Source organism: Thermobia domestica, chromosome 10, assembly GCF_964235325.1.
Source record: "Thermobia domestica chromosome 10, izTheDome1.hap1.1, whole genome shotgun sequence".
NCBI lineage: Eukaryota > Metazoa > Arthropoda > Insecta > Zygentoma > Lepismatidae > Thermobia > Thermobia domestica.
The window spans coordinates 64,342,168-64,367,667 of NC_137463.1; the positions used below are offsets into that span (position 1 = coordinate 64,342,168).

A 25,500-nucleotide genomic window follows, 5' to 3' on the forward strand; every position below is an offset into this window, starting at 1 on the left:
GTCGAAACATTAGCTTATTCCTCATTATTTATTATTACATTATATAACATTATTGCGTCAAACCATTGTTGTGGCTCCTTCAGTTACTAATGCTAAACATACACTTTCCATTGCTGTAGTATTCAATGGATTGTTATGCATTTTTTGAATATATTTAAGATAATCGAGCAAACATATAAACAGTTCACTTTCATTTTAACCTATTGATAACTCAATTGCAATAAATATCCTTCTAAGTAAACATCTAGCTAAACCATAAATTGTGTGTAGTAAGAAGTTAAATTTTGAGATATAAAATACTTTGATAATACTTCCATTTTATTATTCATATTAATAAAGCGTTCTTAGTAATCCGTTGTTAATATAAAGTTAATTATTAATCTTAATAATCATGTGTACAGAAGAATTAACCAACATAAATATTTCTAATTAAAGGTAGTGAGTATCTCTTCACAGGATGAAACTAAGATTTCGAAATTATGCCAACTCAATTCTCTAACTTGAAGTAGTGCACATATAAGTACAGCTTGCAGTAAAGTAATAAGATCAAAGATAGAACATGTTTATCGTACGTTGAGTGCATGTCAAGAAGTAATCACTCGGTAACTCTAACTGCTTTAATTGTATGGCAATAAAGTTTGGAACAACGAAAAAAATAAACAGTTTATTTCAAACATTTTCGGTTTGAGTAGAAAATTAAGCGATGAGATGAAACATATTCTTGGAACTTAGACATGATTGAAAAATATTCTTCTTGAAAAACTGGTTGCATTATCAGAACATGAAGTACAAAAAATTCAACCACTCCCGGTTTCGGTGATGTTGCTGATATTCACGATATACTGGTTTGGGCCGCTGAGTCGTTTGCAAGAAACATTTCATTGTTTTCGTTGTACTGTTTTCCTTCTATTGAAAATTGATAATTCCTATAAATTTTGAAACCGGAAATGCCAAATTTTAACCACTTTGAGTTTGAATATAGGGCAAACGGAGACGATAAAGCATATTCTTAAGACTTTGACCTGATTGCAGGAAACTATATCTTGATGTAGCTTACAGATATCCTCCATATGGATCAGAATTAAAACCGAAAGTAATAACAAATTTGAATCACTTCCGTTTTCGGTACAGTGTTGTTGACAATCATATTATGCTGCCTTGAAACTCTGAATGTTTTGCGAATATCTACTTCTCGCTGTCTGTTAGTTTTCGTTCTACGTCCATAAACGTTGCAACTTCAAATTGCTAATTTCGACCTCTTCCTTTACTAAAAAATAGAAGGGCTTCTGTCAACGAAGTAGAAGGAGCTTACTCTTGGAACGCTGAAGCCATTGTTGATAACCAATATTTGATATATTTTACCGTTTTGGTTCTACTGAAATCGGTGTCAAAACCAGAAATATTAGTAAATTTCAACCGTTTCCTGTTTGGTCGAGTTTTACGAATAGTCATGATATGTTGTCTTTGACTTTGAATAGATTAGAACGAATGATTTTCTCTTATTAAAGTATTTATTATGGAGCCCTAATCTTTGAAACCGGAAACTGGTAATATTACTATAATATTTCCAACTTTTAAATATACCTTCAGCGGAGGAGATGAAACCTAATGTTTGGGCGCAGAATCGATCGCAAAAGAACATCTTGACAATATTTATGGTTTCTGATCTACGCAAATCTTCTTTGAAACAGTAAGTTATAGTAAATTTGAACCACTTCCAGTTTCGGTAAAAGGTTGTGGAAAGTCATAATATTTTGTCCTGAGACAGTGAACCGTTGAGTCAATCAAATAAAAATAACCACAACTGGATAGCATTTATCATTTTAGCCAAATAAAAATCATTATCGAAAACGGAAGAGATAGTATATTTGAAACATTTCCGGTTTAGGTAGTCTTTTGGATATTCTTCATATGTGGCCCTAAAAAGGTCAAACGTCAACAAAGTACAGTTTATCGCTATTTGTTTTCGTTCTATGGTGGTTAAGGTTGAAACCGGAAGTAATAGTAAATTTGAACAACTTCCGAGTTTATTAGAATGTTATCATTAGTTTCGTTCACGGAAAACTCTTCACTTTATCTGTTACGGTTTTTGTTCTTTAACAATAACCGTTGAAAGTGGAAACGAAAAATTGCACCAGTTTGGTTTGAATTGACGGTCACCTGAGCAAAAAAACTTATTGTTGAAAATTTGAATCGATTGAATAAAAAATCTTGTTTGCATTATACGTTTTTACTATACAGAAATGAGTGTTGAAACCGGAAGTAATACCATATTTGGATCATTTCAATTTCCGTTACAGTGTTGTTGATAGTCCGGAAATGTTGCCGTAAAATACTCTCTGCCCTATGCAGAGTCGTTTTGAAGTATGATTAGCGTCATACTGAAGCCCTGACTACTGCAGGAAACATATGTTAATCGAACTCCTTAAAATGGCGCTAGTCACGCGTCAGAACGACTCTGCATATGGCCCTCAATCTTTAGCATAATGCTAATACGGTAAGTAATAGGAAACTTGAGCCACTTCCGCATGTTGCTTTCAAATGCTACGCGAAAAACACCTCTATCTCATACCGTTTTCTTTCTAACGGTAACGTTGAAACTGGAAACAGCGAATTGAACGACTTTCGGTTTGAACTGAAGGTTACTTGCACATATGGAACTTGCTCTTAGGACCCTCAATCTATTGCAGAAAATCGCATCTTGGTAGCATTCACCATTTCGCACTATATATACATCAGAATTGAATCTGGAAGTAATAGTAAATTTGAAATTTTTCGATTTTGATAGTGTTGTGCACAGCTATGATTTATATTCTTAAGGCCCTGAATCATTTACAATGATAAACATGTTGCTATCCGCTACATTTTGATTCTATAACGATAAATGTTTAACTGGTATTGAAACGAGAAGTAAATTTGAACTACATGTGGCTAGTCATGGCATGTTTTCTTTAGATGCTGAATCGTTAAAAAAAACGCTACTCGGTATCTGATAAAGTTTTACTTCTATGCCGGAAAATATTGTAATTAAAACTGGCTAATTTGAACTACTTCTGGTTTAATTACAGAGTTAACCGAGGAGATGGACCATATTCTTTGGACGATTAATCAATTGTGAAATGAACGTATCTCGACATGTATTAATATTTTTGCGCTAATGCCTGTCGACAAACGCACGGTCAGAAAAAGCCATTTTATAAGACCTTTTACACTTGAGCATAGTTTAGATACAAGTCTAAAATATCTTATAATAGCAAGTACGTTAACTATTTCTTAATAATCAATCATTTTTCTTGAATTACCATTGGTTCACACATCCACTTTGAAATGTAAGAAATGACAAATAAAAAATGCTATTTCACTTAATGTAAAACTGTTCTAAAATGCGTAAAATGCGTAACAGTGAGTAAAACAGTGTTATGTTAGTACAGTGAAAATAATTTACGGTTATTTAGGCTAATTTTATATAAAGTAACTATATTTTTTTCCTGAAAGTTAACCTGATGTCTTACATTATAAATATTTTAATTTTTACTCGCAATATTGACAATGCATTATTTAACTCTAGTGTATACATACCTTTGGAAACAGTATATTATCTACAAGCGGTGAAAACTGCGTCACTAACTGCAGGGGATTAGCTTTGCCTGACTAAAAGTTTAAAAATGCACATTTTAATAACTTTGTTCAAATAAACGAGGAATATAGATTAAATTAGGTATCTCAAACACTTTCAATTAATTTTTTATTATTATTTAATAAACGTGAAAGTGCTTGCTGCGATTATTTCAATTAACATTTAATAAATTTAAAATGAACTGAAGAATGCAAAAACATTTGTGAAAATTTGTCTTATTGCTAGCCATCTGAAAGAAGTACTGTTTATAAATTGTGGAAACTAACACTAGTTGTACCTTTTACACAAAATAGTCCACCCCACGTAATTATGGTATTGCGTAGGTTTTTATTTTATTTGTGAAACTAAGAAAGGCAACATTCAGAATATCTTCAATCAATGTCTTTTTGTTTTAGCAAACTAGAAACTAATCTTAACTCTTATTAATGTAAATTTTATGAAATATTATAAAAATTGTAAATAGTTTTTAAAAATATTTTGTTGTTGTACTGATCATAAAGTGGAGGAAATGACAGAGGATAGGGCAATTGGAAGGCATACTGTATCTCGTTTGAAGTTTTGTGCTATTTGGGTCAGAAACACGCACACTGCACATTACACAAGAAAGAAGGGAAACGACAGGCAGCTTTTTTGAGAAGAATGGTGGGAAATAGCTAGGTCAAGTGGTAAACGAGTAATAGGGTGTTAGAAATGGTTGGAGAGAAAAGAAAAAAATTAGAAATTATTAAGAAGTGGAATAGAAACTGGATGGGACATTATGTAAGAAAGAATTACATCATGAGATACGTGCTAGAGGATATTGTGGAAGGAAAGAGAGGTAAGTGCCGAAGGATTCAACAATTATTGGACAAAATACAAAACAAAAAATCGTACGTCAAGATGAAGAGGTTAGGGGAAGACCGTGGAACATTGAAGGTTTTTCAGTTCTAGAAAATGACCGGCCAGCAATGACAGAGTACCTATGATGATGATACTGATGATGTTAACTTCCTTTAAATTTGGTTACTAGTTCATGAAAAATAAACGGAATTAGTTGATTTTGAATAAAGGCTTGAAAAGCTTTACGTTATACAAATATTCTATATTTTATCAATTATTCTTACCAAAACGTTCTCTATGTTAAGGTATCTGGCACCAGTAGGAACACCAGGCTCCTAAAACAGTAGAAGGATTATAATAATACTACTAATACTAATATTATTATTAATAATAATAAAATCTACACCACAGTACTGGATACACTCAGTACTTTTATTAGGTTTCATTATATTCATTCAACTTTTATAAATAATATTCAAATGGTAGGCATAATTGAATGACATCATATGGCTACTTAAATGAAGTAAACTATATCTAGTCACATTTTTTTTTTATTTTGCATACATATACATTTATCATCGTTGGTTGATGACTAATTTCACCGTGTAAGCGTTCAGCGTTTATAGACTAAGAGAATGTTTAATAGCATAAATACTACTACAATTTGTAACGTTTACTATTCACAAAAGAATAATGAACGGCGTATATATTTGCAATTAGTAGGAAACAAAGAAGAAGATAAGGTATGAAGAAAGAGAATATTATTTCAATTCCTCTCAGTCAGAAGAAACCTATATTATTGGAGATTATTGCTAAATACGAGCAAAATACGCCTGTTCATTGTTCGTAAAGTTTTATTCTTTTTCACTACTGCAGCTACTTATTTTAATATCATCAGCAGATAATAATAGTTATATATCTTTCGAAACATTACTTATAATAGTTTATTTACATTAATAAAATAACCAATATTAATTGTTTAAAACTGAATAACATGTTCTGATCAGAGTTGTTCCATATTCTTTCTATCTGCGTACGATGATCACCGCAAAATTTCTGGCACTTCTACTATATATTAAAACCTTGCAAATGTTTACCTGGATGAACACACGTATCCTTACAACGATATAGCACAAGATAAAATGAGTACAACTTTCGTTTATTATGTATGTTCTTTATATCCATTTCTTTATGTATAAAAGGAACAAACACGTATTAGTGATGTCTTGAAAGCAGCCTTCAAAATAATTCATTACGCACAACAAAAAGGTGGAAGCAGCCGACTGTCCATAGCCTCACTATAAGAATATTATCTGATTTCACGGAACAATATTTTTAATAACTTCGCATGTTTAATCTAATTGTTCCTTCAGTTTTGATATGAGGTCCAACTCACAAGATGGTAAGTATGGCAAATATGATGAATGTTTGAGTACTTTCTATCCGCATCGCGTGTGATGCCGTGTAAGCTATCGCGTTGTCATGAAGGATGAGTCATCGTGTATATTTTCAGACCATACCTCAACCATGGTCCGACGTAAGTGTCGTTGCAGGAAAGTTGGGGATTAGTATAGTGCGTCCACAGTACGGCTAGGTGGTGTTACTGTGGCATCATGAACCTACCATCTAGTGGAATCTTTAGGAAATATCTTCTAAGTACTCTTGGTAACACTGTCATGTGGTTACTTCTAGTACGCACAATTGTAGTTGTATTTATTTGCTGTGCAATGAGAGGCAGATCATGTATGAAACCAAACATTTACTGTACTCATTTTTGCCGTGTTATTTTCTGTTGGGAATATGTATGCTTAATCCAACTTATGTTTACAAATTTGCGTCTTTTAGAAGTTCTTGCTTGGTTTATATTAGTTGCCATCGCTTTTGCAGTGAATCTCGTCTTTGGTTGACTATTGTCCAACATGTGCACTTCATTCTTAAAGCTATTTAGTAAATAACGTCTGTACACAATTTAATCAGTGAACCATACATTTAACTCAAATCATTGGGAGCTTTGCTTAGCTCTTCTTATTTTTGAATTGTGAACGCTATAAAGTCCATTCATCAAAACAAGTATTCTTTAACTTGATAACGGAATTACAATTGTGTAAATTATCATTTATGTAATTTTAGTATGCAATTAAGAATGATTTGTTTAATATTTAATGTTGGTAATAAAAACTGCTTTAGTTTCAGAACAAAGGACAGTTTTGGTGTATCGGTTATAACCAAAAGTAAATGCAGAGAGACCAAAAGTAAATATGCATTATGTAGCTTGTCGAATTCAGGAAAAGCGTTATCCCGATGAAATTTGAATAAACTTCACAGACCTGAAAACATTATAATTTTATAGTTCCGTATTATTTACAGACAGATGATTATAGAATGTAGTCCTGATATATCATTTTCGGGGTACACACAGAATATTAAAAATATAAAAAAGAAAAGTTAAATTGCTGCAGATACATTAGGCAAAATAGGAAATTCTCCTTGGAATCACGAGGAGAATTGGTTTTAGGGAAAATAATTTACTTGTAAATATGGCCAGCTATATTTCATTTATAATATATATTTGAATGAAAGTGGGAAGGGTACATTCCAGTAATACTGAAATGCTATCTAACTGTATAAAACGTTTATTTTAAAAGATTGAAAGTCACACCTTGTACGGCATTTTATGAATGCAAATTTTCTTTCGCAGTCCTTAAAATAGTTTCATTTAACGCTGGGACATTATGTAGTTTTTAACTCATTCTTACAAAGGTGTTTGTAATTTACGTGCCATATTTTTAACGTTAACGGCCTATGAGGTTAGGGTTCTCTCAGTTTGAGCTCAGAATGATGCTTATAAAATCTTCGTTAACCTTAAAATTCTATACAAGCTATATTATAATAAAACTATACAAACATATGCGGGTTATAGAAGTTGAAAACTGCGGATCGAAACTTCATAGAAGAAAAGGTGTTTAAGTATATAGGCTCATTGAAGGATCAAGGCATATCAGTTTTATGCTTAAGTATTATTAATTAATATGTGATAATACAAAATTATTCAAGACTTGAAAGGAACATAAATAATGGTAAAAAATATTAGTGAATAAAATGCTGGGCTGTGTCAAGTGTTTTTATCATGCATTTTATTTTTAAGTGCGACGTTATATACTACAGATACTTATAATAATATATTTTATACTTACAAGTATTCCCTGAATAATGTGTTGGGCCGCACTAGCCTGAAATTTGCATTAAAGAGTGATTATTGCACAGTATTTATAGCTTGCTATTAATCCATAACTGTCCGTAATATCAAAAATAGCTTTCCTCAAAACATAATTTTCAACTTAATGTCAACTTGTCATCAAGGCAAATAATAATAATAATAATAATAATAATAATAATAATAATAATAATAATAATAATAAATATTCTCTTGACAATACAGTTTGCACTAAGTACAGTAAAATTAATATATCTATTTGAATAGCCAGTTTAACCAACTGGATTTTTTTCCCCAAAACTCATTTTCCACTATTATTGTATTTCTGCAACTTTATGTTTTTCAATTTATGGATTAAATTTTAATTCTATTTTTATATGCATAATACGTTATTTTGTCATCTCATTCTATTAGATCTTTGTACAGTATTATATTATTACATAAGTTTTTAGATGTAGAAAACTTTTTGCCAGGTTTACTTTTGTACCGTATTATTCATATATTTCTCTTAATCGCTGTTTCATCACATTAGATTTCTATTCAGATTCCGTAACAATGTAAATGTTCTGTCCTGAAAGTAATGTCAGTAATCTATTAAAAATCATTTATTGAATTTAACGTTACAGGTGTTTAAATATCTTCAAGTTAGTCTCCTTTTGCGGCGCTAGATCGGCTACAGCGAAACTTCCACCTATCGAACGCATTGCAGTAGTCCTCCGAAAAGTACTTTAATGCTGCGGTGCAAGCTGCTTTCATCCTGTCCACTGTCCCAAAATGTTTGCCTTTCGGTGCTTTCCTTGAGGTGTAGACACAGAAATAAGTCGGGTAGGCAAGTCCAGGCTGTACTGGAGCTGGGAATCATTGGCAACCCCTGCAATGACCAGGTAGTTGGTGACAATGAATCTTTCTTGTAACGAGCGCCTCATTTTCACTTGCACAAGATCAAAAGGCAACTCTCACGGACAGGCCCGGCCTCAATCTTCGAATGCTCGGAGCACACTGAGCGACACAGCGTTGCTTAGCTTGGTTCTTCCACTACCTGTTTCAAGCGGTTAGACCGCGTTCTAAAGAACAGCCGCGTCAGAAAGAATTCATTGGCATTACTTTCAGGACAGGTGCTGTATAATGTGAAAGTTATCTACACAGAACGCTTCTACAAAAAATATACTGACAAGTTTTGCTTTATACGCTGTTTACTGTTGTGACATATAGGTTTGCATCATAATGATGAGATATTTGTGTAAAGTGTTGCCCTGTTTTTTTATTCTAAACTGTGCGTTTTTCATTGAAAACATTCTGTTCTTAAACTTCAATATATTTGTCCGGAGAGGTTCATATTTTCAGGTAGTAAAAATTCTAAACGAAATATTTAAACTAAAATGTACTAAATATTTTCAGTGATTGCAAACTAAACATTTAAACATTCAATTCTCAAACTAAACATTTATGTAACTTAATCAAGACTTTGGAAATCTTCTCATTGAGTGCAAAAATTTTCGAACTTGAAGTCTTAAACAAAGTACTGAATCCAAATTTAAAACTAGTTTTCATTGATTGTTAACTAAAGTTTCAAAATAAAATAGTACAAAATATTAACTACAATTAGTGAAGAAATTTCGAAATCTTTTAATGATTGCGAAAGTATAACAGAGATACTGAACAAAAGTATTCAAATAGCAATCAACAAGTTTTAGATTAAGTTAGGCAATCACAGTGTTTAAAACAGATCAATCATAACGCTTCTGTAGTACTCATTCCTAACCTTTTGTCTCCAATTGTGCGTTTTTGGTTGACGTTTGTTTGAGCGAAGAACTTTGAACCATCAATACCAATGCCTCACATTTCTTACAAACAATTTTATTTCTACTTAGTAATCACTCAAAGGCATAGTTAAGAATTATGTTCGTAGGTACTTAATTCTTTATAGCCTATAGGCTTTTGATTGCCGCTTTTAATTGAGCACAATATTTGAAGCGTATTTAATACAATAGACCCCTATATTGGAATCCTCGAGAAGTAGAATTCATGCACTACGACTAAGTGCTAACACTAGATAAGTAATGTTTTTGCTATGAATGGTAATCAGCTTGCAAAGGTCAATCCGTGAACATTACGATTATAACCATATTTTTTTAGTTATCTGCTTTGATATCACACTTTGCATTTATATACAATTTCACTTTTGGATAGAAAGAAAGAAAACTAAAGCACTATAGCTTTGTGCAATTAATATTATTTCACCAGACGGCCGTATAGTTTTATTTTGATTTGTGAATTAGTATTGTTTCGAAGTAACTATTTTAAAGTGCTGTGTCTGGTCATGCAGTATTGTTTTTCACGTTTACATTATCAGAAATTCATTGAATTATTATACAACGGGGGGAGTATGGTTTATTTAATATAGGTTGGATTTCTAGGGTTTTTTTATTCAAAATATTTTTATATTTAGATTTTGTAACCAGGAAAGTCTCAGACCACTTGTTTGGTGGAAGGGATTGTAGTTGACCAAGGGTTTGTTCTTCTTCCATACTGCGACTATCCCGGCTACGGATTGAGTTGTAGCTAGAAATTGTTTTTATTGCTTCGCTTATAGGTGGTTTGCTTTTATGACAGTCGAAGTTTAGTAATTTTGAACATTCTTCAGTAATGAAAAAAATGTACTTGCCAATAGACATAATTGTGTTATATATTATTAAGTATTTTCGTTTAAATTACATTTAGTGGGTGGTTTGTTAAAACATTTTAGAAAACAAACATAATTGCGGGTTAATGTGTTGAATAAACTATCTTCCCTAAGGTTTGACAGTTGAGTCAAATAAAATGTGAAAGCAAATTGCAAACTATAATGTTTTATTTTTAAGTTTTTAGTTCAAAAGTCACGAAAACTTCTTTCTGCAACGTATTTGCAGATTTTTATTATTTATTAATAAATTTAAAAATATGACTTAAATGGTTTATTCAAAGTTCGTTGTATTAAGGCTTTTGAAAATGTTAAGAAGTTTTCTGAATTCTACACTTTAAGAGTTATATTGGAAAAGAAATGTCTTCAGTCTATTTTACAAAAGGAATTTCAATGAACTTTAAGACACAATTCTTAATTAAACTAAAATTTCACAGCCTCAGTGGACTGTGAAATTTTTTATTGTCGCGCAACATATTAGTGTCATATCAAAAAATCTTAAAATTTACTTACTAGTCCATCAAGAAAACCTCGGGTACCCTGAAAGTAAGTTGGAAACACATATTTTCAGTATAACAATCAACCTTTAAGTAATTTTTAACAATTTGGGTAAATTAGTTTTCATAGGCTTTTATTACTTTAACGAAACCTTTTATTACGTCCTTACACATTATGTCCATATGGACACAGTTCATGCTCATGTTTGGGGAGTACTGAAATAATTTGTCGCTTTTCAGAAGTGTTGGCAGCAGAAGAATCACATTATACAGCGAACAGCAATAACTGGTGTATCATATAGAGAAATTAAAATGCAATTTACCTTCATTTTGATTGCAAGCAGTGATATTTCTTGTTATTCATGTATAGAAAGTATCAAATGTAAGGTTAAAACTAAATTATCAAAGTTTTGCTTGGATGTCAACTCATAAAGGTACTTTTAAGTAAATTGTAACGATATGGTTACATTGTGAGATTATAAATATCAAAATGGCTTCCCGTTGTCACCATATGGTTACAATATGAAAGACGGAGAAAATGTGAATATGATTCAGGGAACTGAAAGATACAAAACATATTTAATCTTCTAATTTTTGAGTGCTCACTGCGTATTGTTATGGAACTTTCGTACTTACTAAATTATTAGTAAAAATAATAATAGAGTTATATTTTTACTTATATATGGTCAATTACTTGTAGTTTTCTAACATTATTATTGCATTTATATACAAGTGTGGGGATGAGGCATAGACCTCCAAGTGTCCTTTTCCTTTGTTCACTAGGGCTCGATTTCTGCGTTTCCGGTGTTCGTATCATTCTATCTATCTATCTATCTATCTATCTATCTATCTATCTATCTATCTATCTACCTATATATGGAGATATTTGAACTGGTGTCCTCTAAGGTGACTGTCGAAGGAAAGGAAGAGGTGATAATCGGACGGTACGTTGTCCGGGGATTATGGTTGAGATGTGGGTACGTTCTGGTTGTGTGCTTTTTTTAATTTTCTCATGGGTTCCAGTTTCTCTTTTAATTCATTTTGTGTGTTTGTTTTTCTTTCTTGGTGCATAGGTTTCTGTTTGTCCTCGTTTAATATGTTGTCTTTTTCCTAATATGTTGACTTTTCCCTTCCTTTCTTTATCCTTTTCCTCTTTTCTCTATTTTCTTTTTTGTTTCTTTTCCTGTTTCCAGTCTCCCGGTACTTTGTTTCGTCTGTTCTTTGAGTGGACTCTCGTCTTTTAATATTCCCCTGGTGTGAGTTTGGGGTAGTGAGGCTGCTCTGCTTTTAATTTTCTATGGTATGTTGCTTCGGTGATGTGTTGTATGAGATTTTGGGGTCTCCTGTGTGTTATCATATGTGATTCCTAAGGTATCTTTATTCCATATTCTGTATTTATTTATTTCTAGAATTCATTGTTGATGACTTTCAGTTTGTTCCTTCAATTTAAGTGGTAGAGGAGTCAAGTCAAGTAGAATGTTTAGACATTTTCCTCTTTGTATCAAAGACACTTTCCAAAAAAAAAAACAGATATAGATTGTACAAAAATTAAGTACAACTTATTGCAACTTAGAGTTAAACTTTTACTTCATTATATTTACCGTTAAGTTAAAATATAACCATATGGACACAACACCCAAACGAAAGGCGATTGAACCAACTTTCGAGATTTCTCTGAATATGTCTTTTAATTGTCCTAAATAATAAGTACACGAAGTAGAAGAATTTTCTGCATTTCAGAAGTAGGTTTGTGCATTATAGACTTAAATTGCTAAAGATGCTAACTATCCTGAAAGTAATAAATCTAATTTAATGTATTTTTAAATTACAAGAAACCGTAATATTTATAGTGTTAAATTCTATTGTGCTAATATATTTCCTTACGTTTATAAAAGATATTTATAAGAATGTCCATTTATTAATGTGATATTAAACTGCCAAAGCAATATAAGATAAATAGTTTTTTCTTAATATTTTAACTGTACAATATTGATAAAAATGACTAAAATGAACAAATCTTGAGAGGAACAAGCACGTTTTTAATCTTCTGTGTCCAATAATTAGCATTCCGTTCTTTTTGCACTCCCCTTATAGATTTTTGATAATTTGGCACAATACTAATTTCTTTATATATATATATATATATATATATATATATATATATATATATATATATATATATATATATATACAGGGAGTTGGCAAAAAACCTCAAAATACTTCATACAGGACACGTAAGTTTGGCCCTCCACGGTGCAACAAGTGCTGCGGTTGCCGATCGTTTTTTTTAAATGTGCCACGTGGGCCTTCCTCTTCCGTCAGCAGTAACCTGTTCACCTGTGAATGCCGTGGTGTGAAAGTGGTACGGCAAAATGGGCGACCTGACAGACTTCCAAAGGTGCCCGTCTGGTTGGAGCTTCAGTAGCAACAAAGATGTACATTGTGTAAGTGTCGAAAGACACTGTGTTACATGTCACGAGTGCATACACAATTCATGGACAAACTACGTCTGCAAAGCACAACAGTGGCCGAAAGACAATCCTGTCAGATAGGGCCCGGAGGGTATTAGAACGGATTATATCAGCTACCGTGAAGACCACTGCAATGAACATTACGTCCGAACTTAATTCCTGCTTGCAGCATCCGGTTTCATCTAAACAGTGCGACGGTAACTTCATAAAATGAAAATTTATGGCAGGCTACTATCGCCAAACCCCTGGTCAGAGCTGCAAATGCGGAGAGACGTATCCAGTGGTGCAAGGACCACACGGCGTGAACTCATGAGCAGTGGAAACACGTAATTGGGTCCGATGAATCGACTTTCACCAAGTTTCCAACATCCAGTCGTGTTTACGTATGGAGAGCACCGTCGCAGGACTATGATACAAACTGTCTGCTCCTAACTGTAAAGCATGGGGAAGGTTATGTTACAGTATGGAAAGCGATATCGTGGTTTTCTGCAGGTCCCATTATAGCCCTTCATCGAATGTTGAATCGTAAGGCGTATGAGGCCATTTTGGAGGACCAGATTCTACCTATGGCCTAAATATTGTTTCCTGATGATGATGGCAAGATGATTTGGCACCTTGTCACGTTGCAAAAACGGCAAAACCATGGTTTGAGGTGCATGAACAGGAGCCATGACACCTCTCCTGCATCCTACAATCACCTGATCTGAACATCATTGAGTCATTGTGGTCTCAGTTAGAAAGGTGTGTTCGGTCTCATTGCCTTCCACCAGCATCCCTCGAGGAACTGGAGCATGTTTTGGAGGAACAATGGTACAAAATTCCACACCATGATTCAGGAGCTGTATAAGTCCATTCCACGTTGGATCCAAGCTATTTTGGACGCAAAAGGAGGTCCAACACCATACTAGGTATGATTTAAACACTTTTACAAACGTTTTAGAATTGTTTGTTCCACTCCTTTATATATATATATATATATATATATAACGTATGTTTTAATCTTGTTCTATTTTGTTCTATATGTTTTTCGAGGTTGGAAACACACTAAATTGACAATACACTGGAGTAGAAAAGATAAAGTAGTCCGGATGGAGTTGCGTACATGCAAATAGTAGTCACTGAAGATGGCTGACATAATACAAAATCCCTCTAAATATGAAGTGAGATCTGTCATATGGTTTCTGAACGACAAATGACAAAATGCAGCTGTAATCCTTCTGAAATTATGTGCCACTTTCCAATCGACTGTAATGTTTGGGGGTGCGGCAAAGGTGCAGAACTTCACAGAAGAGCGTTGAAATATTCACGATGATGAGTGTAGCAAATGGCTTAGTGTGCGGACGGGCCATCTTGTTGAACGCTTTAACTAGAAAGTATGATCAATTATCCAGTTTAAATATTTTAACTTAGCAAAGAATTTCCATAATTGTCTGTGAAAGTAGTGCATCGAATTATCATTGAAAAACTGAGTTATTAAAAGTTATGCGTGACGTAAGTGCTGACAGACGCCAACCAAGGGAAAATATATGAAGCGGTACTTGGTTTTTTGTGCCACTATTGTAGAACCCGAATTACCTCTTTCCTCACTCAGTGACGAGGGATTATACTTGGATATCATACTCAACAAGCAGCCGGGGCTGTAGCCAATGAAATGACGGTACTCTGGTACTCATAATCCAAATAATTCAAACACAGTCAGCTAAAAATATGACAACAAACATGTGATAACAAAAGAGTGTGATTCTATTGTGTGTGTGTTTCTTTTGTTTTTGCATCAGAATGCATAATTATAGCATATATTAATTACCAACACTGAAGAATGTGTATTGTGATATTCAAAGTTTGCCGGGAAGAATGTTATGCTTTGTAATTCTTTTGATCCATGAAAACGCACATCAAGCTCTATCACTGTTGAGATAGATCGAAAGAATTCGATAAAAATATCCAGTCATCCCCCTGACAGCCATGACCTTGCCTCCATAGTTTTCTCTGTTTTCTTCGCGAGGAAATGTGGCTTGCATCGAAGTATCTACGACAGTGAAGCTCAAGATATCAGTACCTGACTGGCTTCATTCCCAGGTGACAGATGTTTATTCAAAGGGTACCAGCATCAGGCTAGAACTACATGTAAAGTAGTGACATCGACAATGACCTTAGCATCCATTACCAGGGCATAATGATTTAGAGAAAGTTTGTTAATATGCTTTCTCATACCTTAGATATATGCAGCCTGCATTGTTTTTGAATTTTGGTAGTAATATATCTTAGTATAAATTTTATTCTCATGAGGGTTTGCAGAGATTATTTGATTGAGATATTATTAACTATTTTTTTAATATTGTGTGTGTATTAACTTCATTGGAAATTTCTTACTCGATTTCTAAAAGTCGCATGAAAATATTACTAAATATTACTTAGTATAGTTAATATAATCGTCAACAGTCCTATATAGATACAAACATACGGGCCAAACGGAGCAACTTCTCTTCTGAAGTCGGCTAAGATCATGCACAAACAGAACAAGAAATGAAGAAATGAATCTGTGTTCTTATGATACTATGTTGTACAGGTTACTACAACTATAAGTAAACCTATTTATCATTGTGTCCCTGAAAGAAGTTACTATTACATAAATCCACTTCGTGTCCACTATTTCCATGTGTCTTAGTACTAGCACCGAAGCTTCGAATGTAGAAATCGTATTTTAGTTTCACGATTGGAATACATGCTGATAAGTAAAACCAACTGCCTTACTTCCTGCTTAGCAGTAATAATTGCTCCACATTTGCTGATCTTTATTTTTTCGTTCCATTGTTTCCCTTTTGTACGTAAAGTATGTATTTACCTTCTTCAAGTACAGTGTCATAATCTTTGTTTATTCTTCCCACTAAAGTATAACTTCACATCTCACAGATTCAGTTTAACTTCAGTCCTCTTACATTCGGTCAGTTCTCACTTTAAGAAACTTTTACATAAGACTTTAATTTCTCTTTTAATGAGAAGAGTTATCAAATTCAACACAATAAATTCACCAAATTTTATCCGAGCACGACTTCGTGGATTATTACCAAGTCAAAGAAAAGTACTTTAATTGCAATTTATAGAGTAATCAGAAATATTTATGCAGAAATCAAAACGTCGGTCTGTTGAATAGTTGTTGTCACCTGTCGCATTTTCATGTTGTCTGTAATTTTTTTGCAGGTGCTAATAAACGCATTTTGCAGATCCTTTTCTGGTTAATCAAATCTCAAGTGGCATTTAATTTTCCAGAACTAATCACTTCTCATTTTTATCTGTAAATTAAAGGACTCTTTATTCTTTTCCACATGACCCTGATGGTATCACTGCAGAACAAATAAGGGCTGGGTAAATAATAAAACCCAAATAAGAGTTTATTTGGGAAGGTGTTTAATTCTAGGTCAGGACTTTAATTGCTTATGTGCTTCACTAACTATGTAGTTAGGTTATGCTTAATCATTTGTTCATGGGGTAGTAAACTAAAATCTCTATCATAAACTCACCGCCAAAATTACTCTTTTCTGTTTTCTAACGGAGAATTTTCTGCTTACGGAGATGACCAAAGTCATCTAAAAAAACAATTTTTTCTACGTAGTTCCATCTGGAAAAAATCATCTTTCTCGACCACTTATACTGTTTTCTTAACTTTTATTTGAATGTAAAATTCCACATTAGAAATACTCTGTGTCCCTTCTTCACTCGAGCCCTACCAAGTGTCCTTATTTATTTATTTCCGAATCGCAATTATTGTCTTAGAAATTATGTAAAACTTGTAGCATCCTAAAATACCAAACATCCACGTTTCGAAAATGTGAAGCGTTTACAGTTTTTACGCTTGCACTTATGTTTGTAAACACATTACAACTTTTCGCTCTAGATGGGACCGTGGATGTCGGTCCGCACATGGGAAAATCATTGTGAAGCTTATTAAAATATGATGGAGGAAAAGTTCGTGATAATTATTCTTTGTGTAACATTCTAAAAAAAATGAAGTTTGTAACTTTTTTCAGAAATTATAAATATTTCGAACTTCCCGATTAAAAAGTTATATACAGTTTTTGTAAAGTTGGAAAGGCCTGTCAAAATACCTAATTTCTGCTTCTTTTTATGTACTGGCTGAAATATCTATTTCTCGTATGACAAGGATATCTAAATTAAATTGAATGATTTCACTTTGAATAAAATGGATTTGGTTAGGTTATCTGGAATCTTGCTACCGTTGGGATGATCATATCTATTTATTGAGTAAACAAAGTAATATTCACAGTAGTGTGCAAAGATATTGTGATAATTTTATTCTCGCCATTAGATGTGAAATCATAACTGTCCAGTTGTGGACTAAGGAAGTTTTCTTGTGCGGATCTATCTAATATAAGAAAATTTCAAAATTTACTGTTAATTGTATAATAATATAAATTATAACTGAAATCTTAACGGTATCTGGATTTTGTGTTTCTTAAAATAATTTCTTGGTCATTCAAACTAATGATATTTTAGTCAGGTGGTGAACTAATAACTACCTTTATTACAATTAGTCTTAAGTATATGTTTTATTGTTAAATTTAGTTTATGAATATAATTAATCTTATCATGCCTGTAGTTCTGTATGGCTGCGAAACATGGTCACTTACTATGAGGGAAGAACATAGACTGAAAGTATTTGAGAACAAGATCCTGAGACGAATATTCGGACCCAAGAGGAACGGGAATGGGGAATGGCGGAAACTTCATAACGAGGAACTACATAATTTATATGGTTTACCCAAAATTGTTAGGGTCGTCAAGTCTAGGAGGCTTAGATGGGCGGGTCATGTAGCTAGAATGGAAGAAAGTAGAGACTCTTGCAAAGTCTTGACTGGAAGACCAATCGGAAAACGACCATTAGGAAGACCTAGGCGCAGATGGGAGGACAATATTAAGATGGATTTCGCAGAGATTGGAATACAGAGTAGAAACTGAATGCAGTTAGCTAAGGATAGAAGTCAGTGGAGAGCTTTTGTGAACGCGGCATTGAACCTCCGGGTTCCATAGGCCATAGAGTTAGTTAGTTTAGTTAATTAATCTTATCACTATGAGAAATTGTAATCTAATGACTATGAGAAATATTATCACTATTGATTTTTTTCTAAAATTCATCTTCTAAGGAAAGTAATGGTTTAACCATTGGGAACTACTTTATCTTATACCGATTTGGGCTCACTTATTGAATATTGATACTACTTTCCAAACAAATATTGTTGAATAAATGTATATTCTCGGTTTGGAAATACAGAGAAACTTTATTACTTTGTACTCAATACAACTCGTTCAGTACGTGGCTCTAAGCTTTGATGCGCTATTGATTGGAAAAGTTAACACGTAATTCGAATCCTTGAAAACGATTCGCTTAGCAATTCTGTAGTGTGTCCGAGATCTCATACGTTTTCTTGATTCATTTCTTGAACTTGTGACATTTTGCTCTTGATCTTTTCTTAGATACTTTTGCTTTAGCAGACCCAAAATAATGACTAACATTAGTTTTGACAACCATCTAGTTAATACTTGAAATTTACATCGCTAATAGATCTACGAAATTAGTCTTCAAATTCACAATGTCTTAAAAAAGCCCCCTTAATATTCACATATAATAGTAGAAATCTATATAAAGAACGTATTTTGTTCATATACTAGATACATTTAATGTGAAAATTATATTAATAAGGGGTAAGGTCTTACTAAAATAATTTAATTTTCTAGCTACGAGGTGTGTAGTTTCTTTGAGGATTTTCAATATTCTCTATTGCTACTAAATCTTAATTAATACGATAAATAGTTAGCTAGGATGATTCATTTTTCTTTCTCTCACCTTTGTTAGAAAAGTAACAAACGCCAGCCATTTTTAACAAAAGAGAATTAGAGTTATTTTTTTACAAAGAAGAGCTTTTAATAATAATTCTTGCATGTACAGATCGAGTAACTAAATGACCACTTGTGTTAAATTGCGTTGTTCAAATTATATTTATTGCTAGAGTTTCATAAAGTTTAGCACTAAATACATTCGTAATGATAGGTACGCTTTTGACACTAAAATGCATTTTGTATGAGCTCGACCGTAGATTACAATGCAAGCAAAAGAACTTCTAAAGCTTTCGAATCCCTTTTGAACTTTCAGATCTAGCCAATGTTATGATTGTTTACCATTATCATTACAGATGGTGTTTCCATCAATACTGACAACTACCTCGTAATTGGCTATCGTTTCATTAATGTGTTTGGAAAAAAATAATTTTGTTATAGTAACACAATGCATTAAATATATGTAATATGTCAAGTTGCCTCGGAAATAATTTTTGGAATTATCAACAATAATCAGGCCCTATTCTTTACTACAGAAACTCAGGTGATCATAGGACTGTTAAAGTTATTTTTACTATTTGTATTTAGTTTGAAAATTCTTCGAAAATCTAGACTTTAGTTTGAGTTTAGTATTATTATATACATTGTATCCTTACCTTAGGTGTCAGTATGTTATCCAAAATAGGGGAAAACTGTGTAATTAGCTTAAGAGGACTTTCTTTGCCTGACTGAAATTAAAGAAATTAAAAATCATTTTAAGATATGAACATATATTTAATGTAATTCATACCACACAATACACTCTATTGCCACAAATAAAGTTGACATGCTTTTCGATCTTAATCTGATTGCTAAAGGCAAGTTAGGTGTTCACTTCCCTTTTGAGAAACAATATTTCAATGTCATCCGTTTATTCGATAAAGACATAAAGAATAAATAACAACACGTGTACCGTTTAAATTTTATTGTACAAAGTAGTGTTCATGAATTTGGCGTAATATCTACTATCTTGTGTCAATTCAGCGTTTCAAATGTGAGTAAGCAGTATAATGATAAATTTAATTTGTGAAGTGTCTAATATTATTGAAAGTGAAGTGTCTAATATTTGTGAAGTGTCTAATATTATCATAGGTATTCATCAGAGAGGCAAACGTCCTTCCCCGTAGACGAAGAGATGCGAGATTGTTCATTCCATATGGGTACCGTCATTCCTAATGACGGCAGAAACCAATTTGCTAGGGAAGGTGTGTAAGTTCGAAAGGTTCTAGTTCTGAAATTCCCCTGTTCTGTTGTTAGTATAAGACATTTAACTGTACTTAGTTCTGAAATGGTTCCATTTCTTGCTATTCAAAGTGTTAACTATTGCTAACAGGAAATTTAAACTGCTTTCTGACAGAAAAAGTAAGTTTGGGTAGCCACTCATTTCCTATCGAGTGGGATGTTATATTGCAACAGTATGTACTACTACACCTTATGATGGTAGATCCCAACTTACTAAAGGGGCTACTTCAATTTGGAGGAACGTCACCCAGAAGTCATTCGGCTGTGTTATAAGTATATGATATAAGAAGTATTTCTTCTGGTATACTTCCATTTTTCCTGTCTACATTGATACTACTGGTAAAAGGAAGGTTACCTTGGTTCGTGACAAAACGAGTGAGGTTAGATTCATTTAGTATGGATCAGGATGTTACTCCGCAACAGCATTATAAAATAACAATATATTTGCAAGAATATTTCCCGTTTAAGATGTATTTGTCTCAATGTTTTGTCAAAAATGTAGTAACTCAAGTACACAGAAAGCACAAAATACACACGAATAGCTGCAAGAAGACAATAATTCTGGCTACGAGAAAACCTACAAGCTCTGAATATTAATTCGATTACACTCGTCAGTGATACCCTTATACATTCAACTGAAAATGAAGTAACAACGTAAATTTTACAAGTTTTGAGTCGGAGTGACCTGCGACTATTTTTAACTAAAGAATGGTATATATTTCAACAAACACCTTAATTACATTTACCATGCTACGAAAGAGTCTTTAGATATTTTGTATACTTAAAGTTGATTTGATAACGTACCGAACATCTTTGGTAACATTATATGTAATCGATGTGCCATCGATGATATGCACTTTCAAGATACTTTACGGCTTATATTTTCTCTGTGTAATTTGAATTTGTTCACTTAATATATGAGGATTGTGTTTCCAAAACATGCTATATCCGTTTAGTAGAATTCTTCTGAATGGGTATAAAACTATATCGTTTTACATTGAAACAGTATGGGAAGTGATAGTTCAAACAGAAGTTATCACAGAAAATATTGTGTTTTGACAAAAGATAATTACAAAATTTAACGTAAGAAGTTCCATAGTACACTCTTCCATATTCAATGCAAAATCGGAATTTTTGTTTGGATTTAGTATGTTTTGGAGATAGAATTCTCATATTTCCAACATGTCGGATGCTGCAGATCGGCTTTCAAACTTTCTCTATCTTCTTCCATCATGATCCCTGGGCCTAAGTTAATTTCTGGATACAGGAATATATAGGTATTAAGGCCTGTAAGTATCAAGTTACATGTTTTTAATCAAAAATAACTATTTTGTATTATTCAGAATTGAAATAAACAAGGGCGTAATACAAAAGTTAGTGTTTGAAGAAAGGAAATGGTTAAATAATGAAATTATTAAATAACTCACCAAAACCTCTTCTATGTTCAAGTAGCGTGCACCTGTCGGAACCCCTGGCTCCTAATTAGTAAGTAAAACAATTAATTGTTATGTGAGCCTTACTCTTATTGTGATCACTTAGCTGAAGGATCGTATATCTTAAAGTGGTCCTTAATGAACACAATGTTATTCAAATGCGTATTTTGAAAATATTTTGGTATTCATAGCGTTATATATAACATATATATTTTGGTTATAATGCCATAAATGAAAGTGAGAACATCATTTATTATATTAATTTGAACAATTCCGTTTACAACTAATACTATAATTTTATAACCAAACTTCGTTCGCTATATTAATATGAATTTAGATAACGTTCTTTTTATTTCATATTATATTTTGATTTTAAAATATTAAATAAAAAAATACCGTAGACAAAACGATCAATAAGTTAGTTTTCTGAAACAAGATTATGCTTCTTACTCATTTCTAATAGTACGTTAGTTGAATATATATAGGTTGATGGAAATAACAATAACAATATATCATTATAACCAATTTACAAAAGATTATGAATTAAGGAACAGCAGAATATAAGCTTTAGTGGAAGTTCTTCGTACAATTCTCATGTTGGTCAACATGATTTGCTAAGATGTCAATAGATGATTAGTTGAAGCTATTATCCTCTTAGCAATGACGCTAATTAGATGATAACCAACATACTAACTTAATATCCGTATCACATGTGTGCCCACGATAAATCTAAACTTGCTTTCCAACACAGAAAACAAACGCGATTATCATAGCAAAGAAGGGACTGAAGTGAATTAGAATTTACAATATTTTATTTACCAAAGCTGCATGAAATATAGATTTTTACCTGAACCACAGTACACCCCATGAAATAACCGTCAGGTCCCTCACGTGGATGATTCTTAACCTAACAGTATGATAACTAGGATGTTTGTACAAGAACAACAACTATAGAGTTGGAAAAACGATATTTCCATATAATATTTGTAATATTTATACTACAGCGGAAAGTAAATAACGTTATTGAGGAAAACACGTTTGAAACAGAATGAATAATATTTTTAAAGAATGGAGTTGAAACCTTTAATATTATTTCTGAAATATAAAAAGGGCACTAATTGTACTTACCAGTATACCTTGAATTATGTTCTGAGCAGCATGGGCCTAGAAGCAAATGGTTCACCATTAATATTAATCACAAAGACGTTGGTTTATACAGGTTAATGAAATTTATAACTTTTACAGAATCTATTTTATAGTACGATGACACTAGTACTAAGTTGATATCAATTCTTAGAACGAATTACGTTTTATATCTCTATTGCACCTTGTGCAATCAAATATTGAACGTGAATACATTTTTTTTTTCAAAATTATAGAGAGGTATATATTTTGAAATCATTTGATTTAACAAATAACACACATTAACACATATCCATATCTATCTAACTCTACATATAATTAGATAGATATCTCGCAAATGAATATGATAATATACTTTACTTTCCGGCTCAATACCTTTAATTATTTGGATAATTGACTTCCTTCAGATCGTCTGTTTTATGTTTTCAAGTACAATTTTACTTTTCTGAATATTCCATACATATATATATTCCATATAGGGGCAATAAGTAATTCTAGGTACACTATGTAAGCCTTATTTCACACTATTGGTTGCCATTTCTTCCAAATGTCTATTAATCTTGCACTGTATATAATTTTATAAGAGACTCTATATTATACGTTTCCTGCTTCCACCGTCGAAAATACTGTCATAATAAATGGGTACTCCAAATCTATTAAAATATATGCAGAAATGTCCTAATGGTATATTTGATTACTCATGTTTTCGGTAGTATACCTTCGTATAATTGCAATTGAGCACAAGTATTAGTTATCCATTTGCTTAAAATTGCATCAAAACAGCTAAATTAAGTAAACAATCAACACCGTGGTAACGCATAATTAATATTTTGAACTTTGCGAGTATAGTCTTTGGAACACGAATACTCTTCTGGTGTAAAAATGCAAGTATATTTACAGTTGTATTTTTTTTAACTCAGTAACTAAATAACAAACAAAGAAATCGCATGCTATGAAATAACTTGTTGAATATCAATGGTAATACAGGTGATACGTCTGAAGTACTAGTAAATGTTTATACACGATTGTAATTTAGATATTTCTTTCTGCGATGGATTCACAAAATGCGAGTACCCCCTGTGTTATAGAACCAGAATTTCATATATATTGGTATTAATCGCTAGGTGTCCAATACACAATCTTAGTCTCTATATATTGAGAATAGCATTAACAGTGAAACTACATTGGAAGTGTTGTAGAGACCGAGATAATATTTTTCAGTAGACAACTTCCTGTGTTTTATATAAAACCTTGAATATCGTATGACATCCTAGTACTTGAGAGTTTGAATTCATATATTTATTTAGTAAAAGATTGACTTCTATGGCTCATTCCATATCAAATCACGCAGGCCATATCACCCACTAATTGAAATTTTGATGGGTCTTCGTGTGCTTGTTAACACTACTACGGTATGAAGACCTGTAAAATTTTTTCTTCCGAAGTCCTAATAGTTTGTGAGAAATACGATACAATTTTTAAGAATTTCAGGCATCCCGGTTGTTTTCGAGACCATCTAATATTTCTTAGAGTTTAATAGAAAAATTTGTATCTCAGTATCTGCGCAATGTATCACTTGCAAATTTCTACCCGGAGTTTATGTAAGTCAGTAGAGCTAAATTAAGAAAGACCATCAAGATTGCTGTACAATAAGAATGAAAAATGCAACCTTGCACTTCAGAAGAGTTATTCTTTGTGTAAATTTCTAATTTTACATAATGCGATTAAACAGTATATATTTATTTATTACATTTTTGATGTATGTATCTATAATGTCAAAGACCTTACGTTAGTATTTAAATATACAGGATGTCTCAAAGGACCCCTGACATAGGGTAACTCTGTTATTATCAGAGTTATAACAAAATGTAAGAGCAAAAACCGTTTGCAAACCAATTTGCAATGTAAAGAAAAGGAATTTTATAAACCGGACTAGCTGTTTACGCTGTACACTCTTTATGCAACCAATCTTAAATGAAAATAAAACGTTGGCACCAATAGAGAGGCCGGGGGAGGTAGATAAATTTTGTAAAAGTATGGTGAGTGGGGGTGGGGTGAATGGAAAATATTCATATGGAGAAGCGATTATTACTTGGAAATTTCAAAGAATTGAACGCCTCAATTAAACATCAACATCCCAACATTAAAATTGGATTTTCTAAATTTTGCACGCTACGTCCTAAGTGGTGTGTATTACCAGGTTCTCCTGGGACACATTCCGCTTTCACGTATACTATACTTCAAAACGTTATTCTCCTATGGGGAAGACCTGATCCTTCAACTGGTTTATTTTGTGTACAATCGGAATTGAATGCTGAAGCATTGTTCCGAGTCTCCCTCCTGTAAAATTTGAGGCAGCTTATGCTTGCAAAATGCGATGATTTTGTTCCTTGGGAGAAAGAAACCAGTGGGCATCAACGAACAGAACAGAATTGTTTAAAAATCCTCTCATACTGGACGAGTATGTGACAA

General features: G+C 32.7%; 1 protein-coding gene across 1 annotated transcript in view; it reads right to left on the bottom strand.

Annotated features, from left to right (window-relative positions):
- The window catches only part of LOC145662484 (uncharacterized), a 534,791-nt gene that overhangs the window by 42,305 nt on the left and 466,986 nt on the right, over window positions 1–25,500 (bottom strand). Inside the window, exons 71-77 of the mRNA XM_081728093.1 lie at window positions 23,014–23,049; window positions 21,880–21,930; window positions 19,828–19,899; window positions 10,864–10,890; window positions 7,651–7,686; window positions 4,741–4,791; window positions 3,580–3,651 (exon numbers count right to left, since the gene is read on the bottom strand). Of these exons, the coding sequence (XP_081584219.1) occupies window positions 3,580–3,651; window positions 4,741–4,791; window positions 7,651–7,686; window positions 10,864–10,890; window positions 19,828–19,899; window positions 21,880–21,930; window positions 23,014–23,049 (345 nt within the window). The remainder of the gene's footprint in view (window positions 1–3,579; window positions 3,652–4,740; window positions 4,792–7,650; window positions 7,687–10,863; window positions 10,891–19,827; window positions 19,900–21,879; window positions 21,931–23,013; window positions 23,050–25,500) is intronic.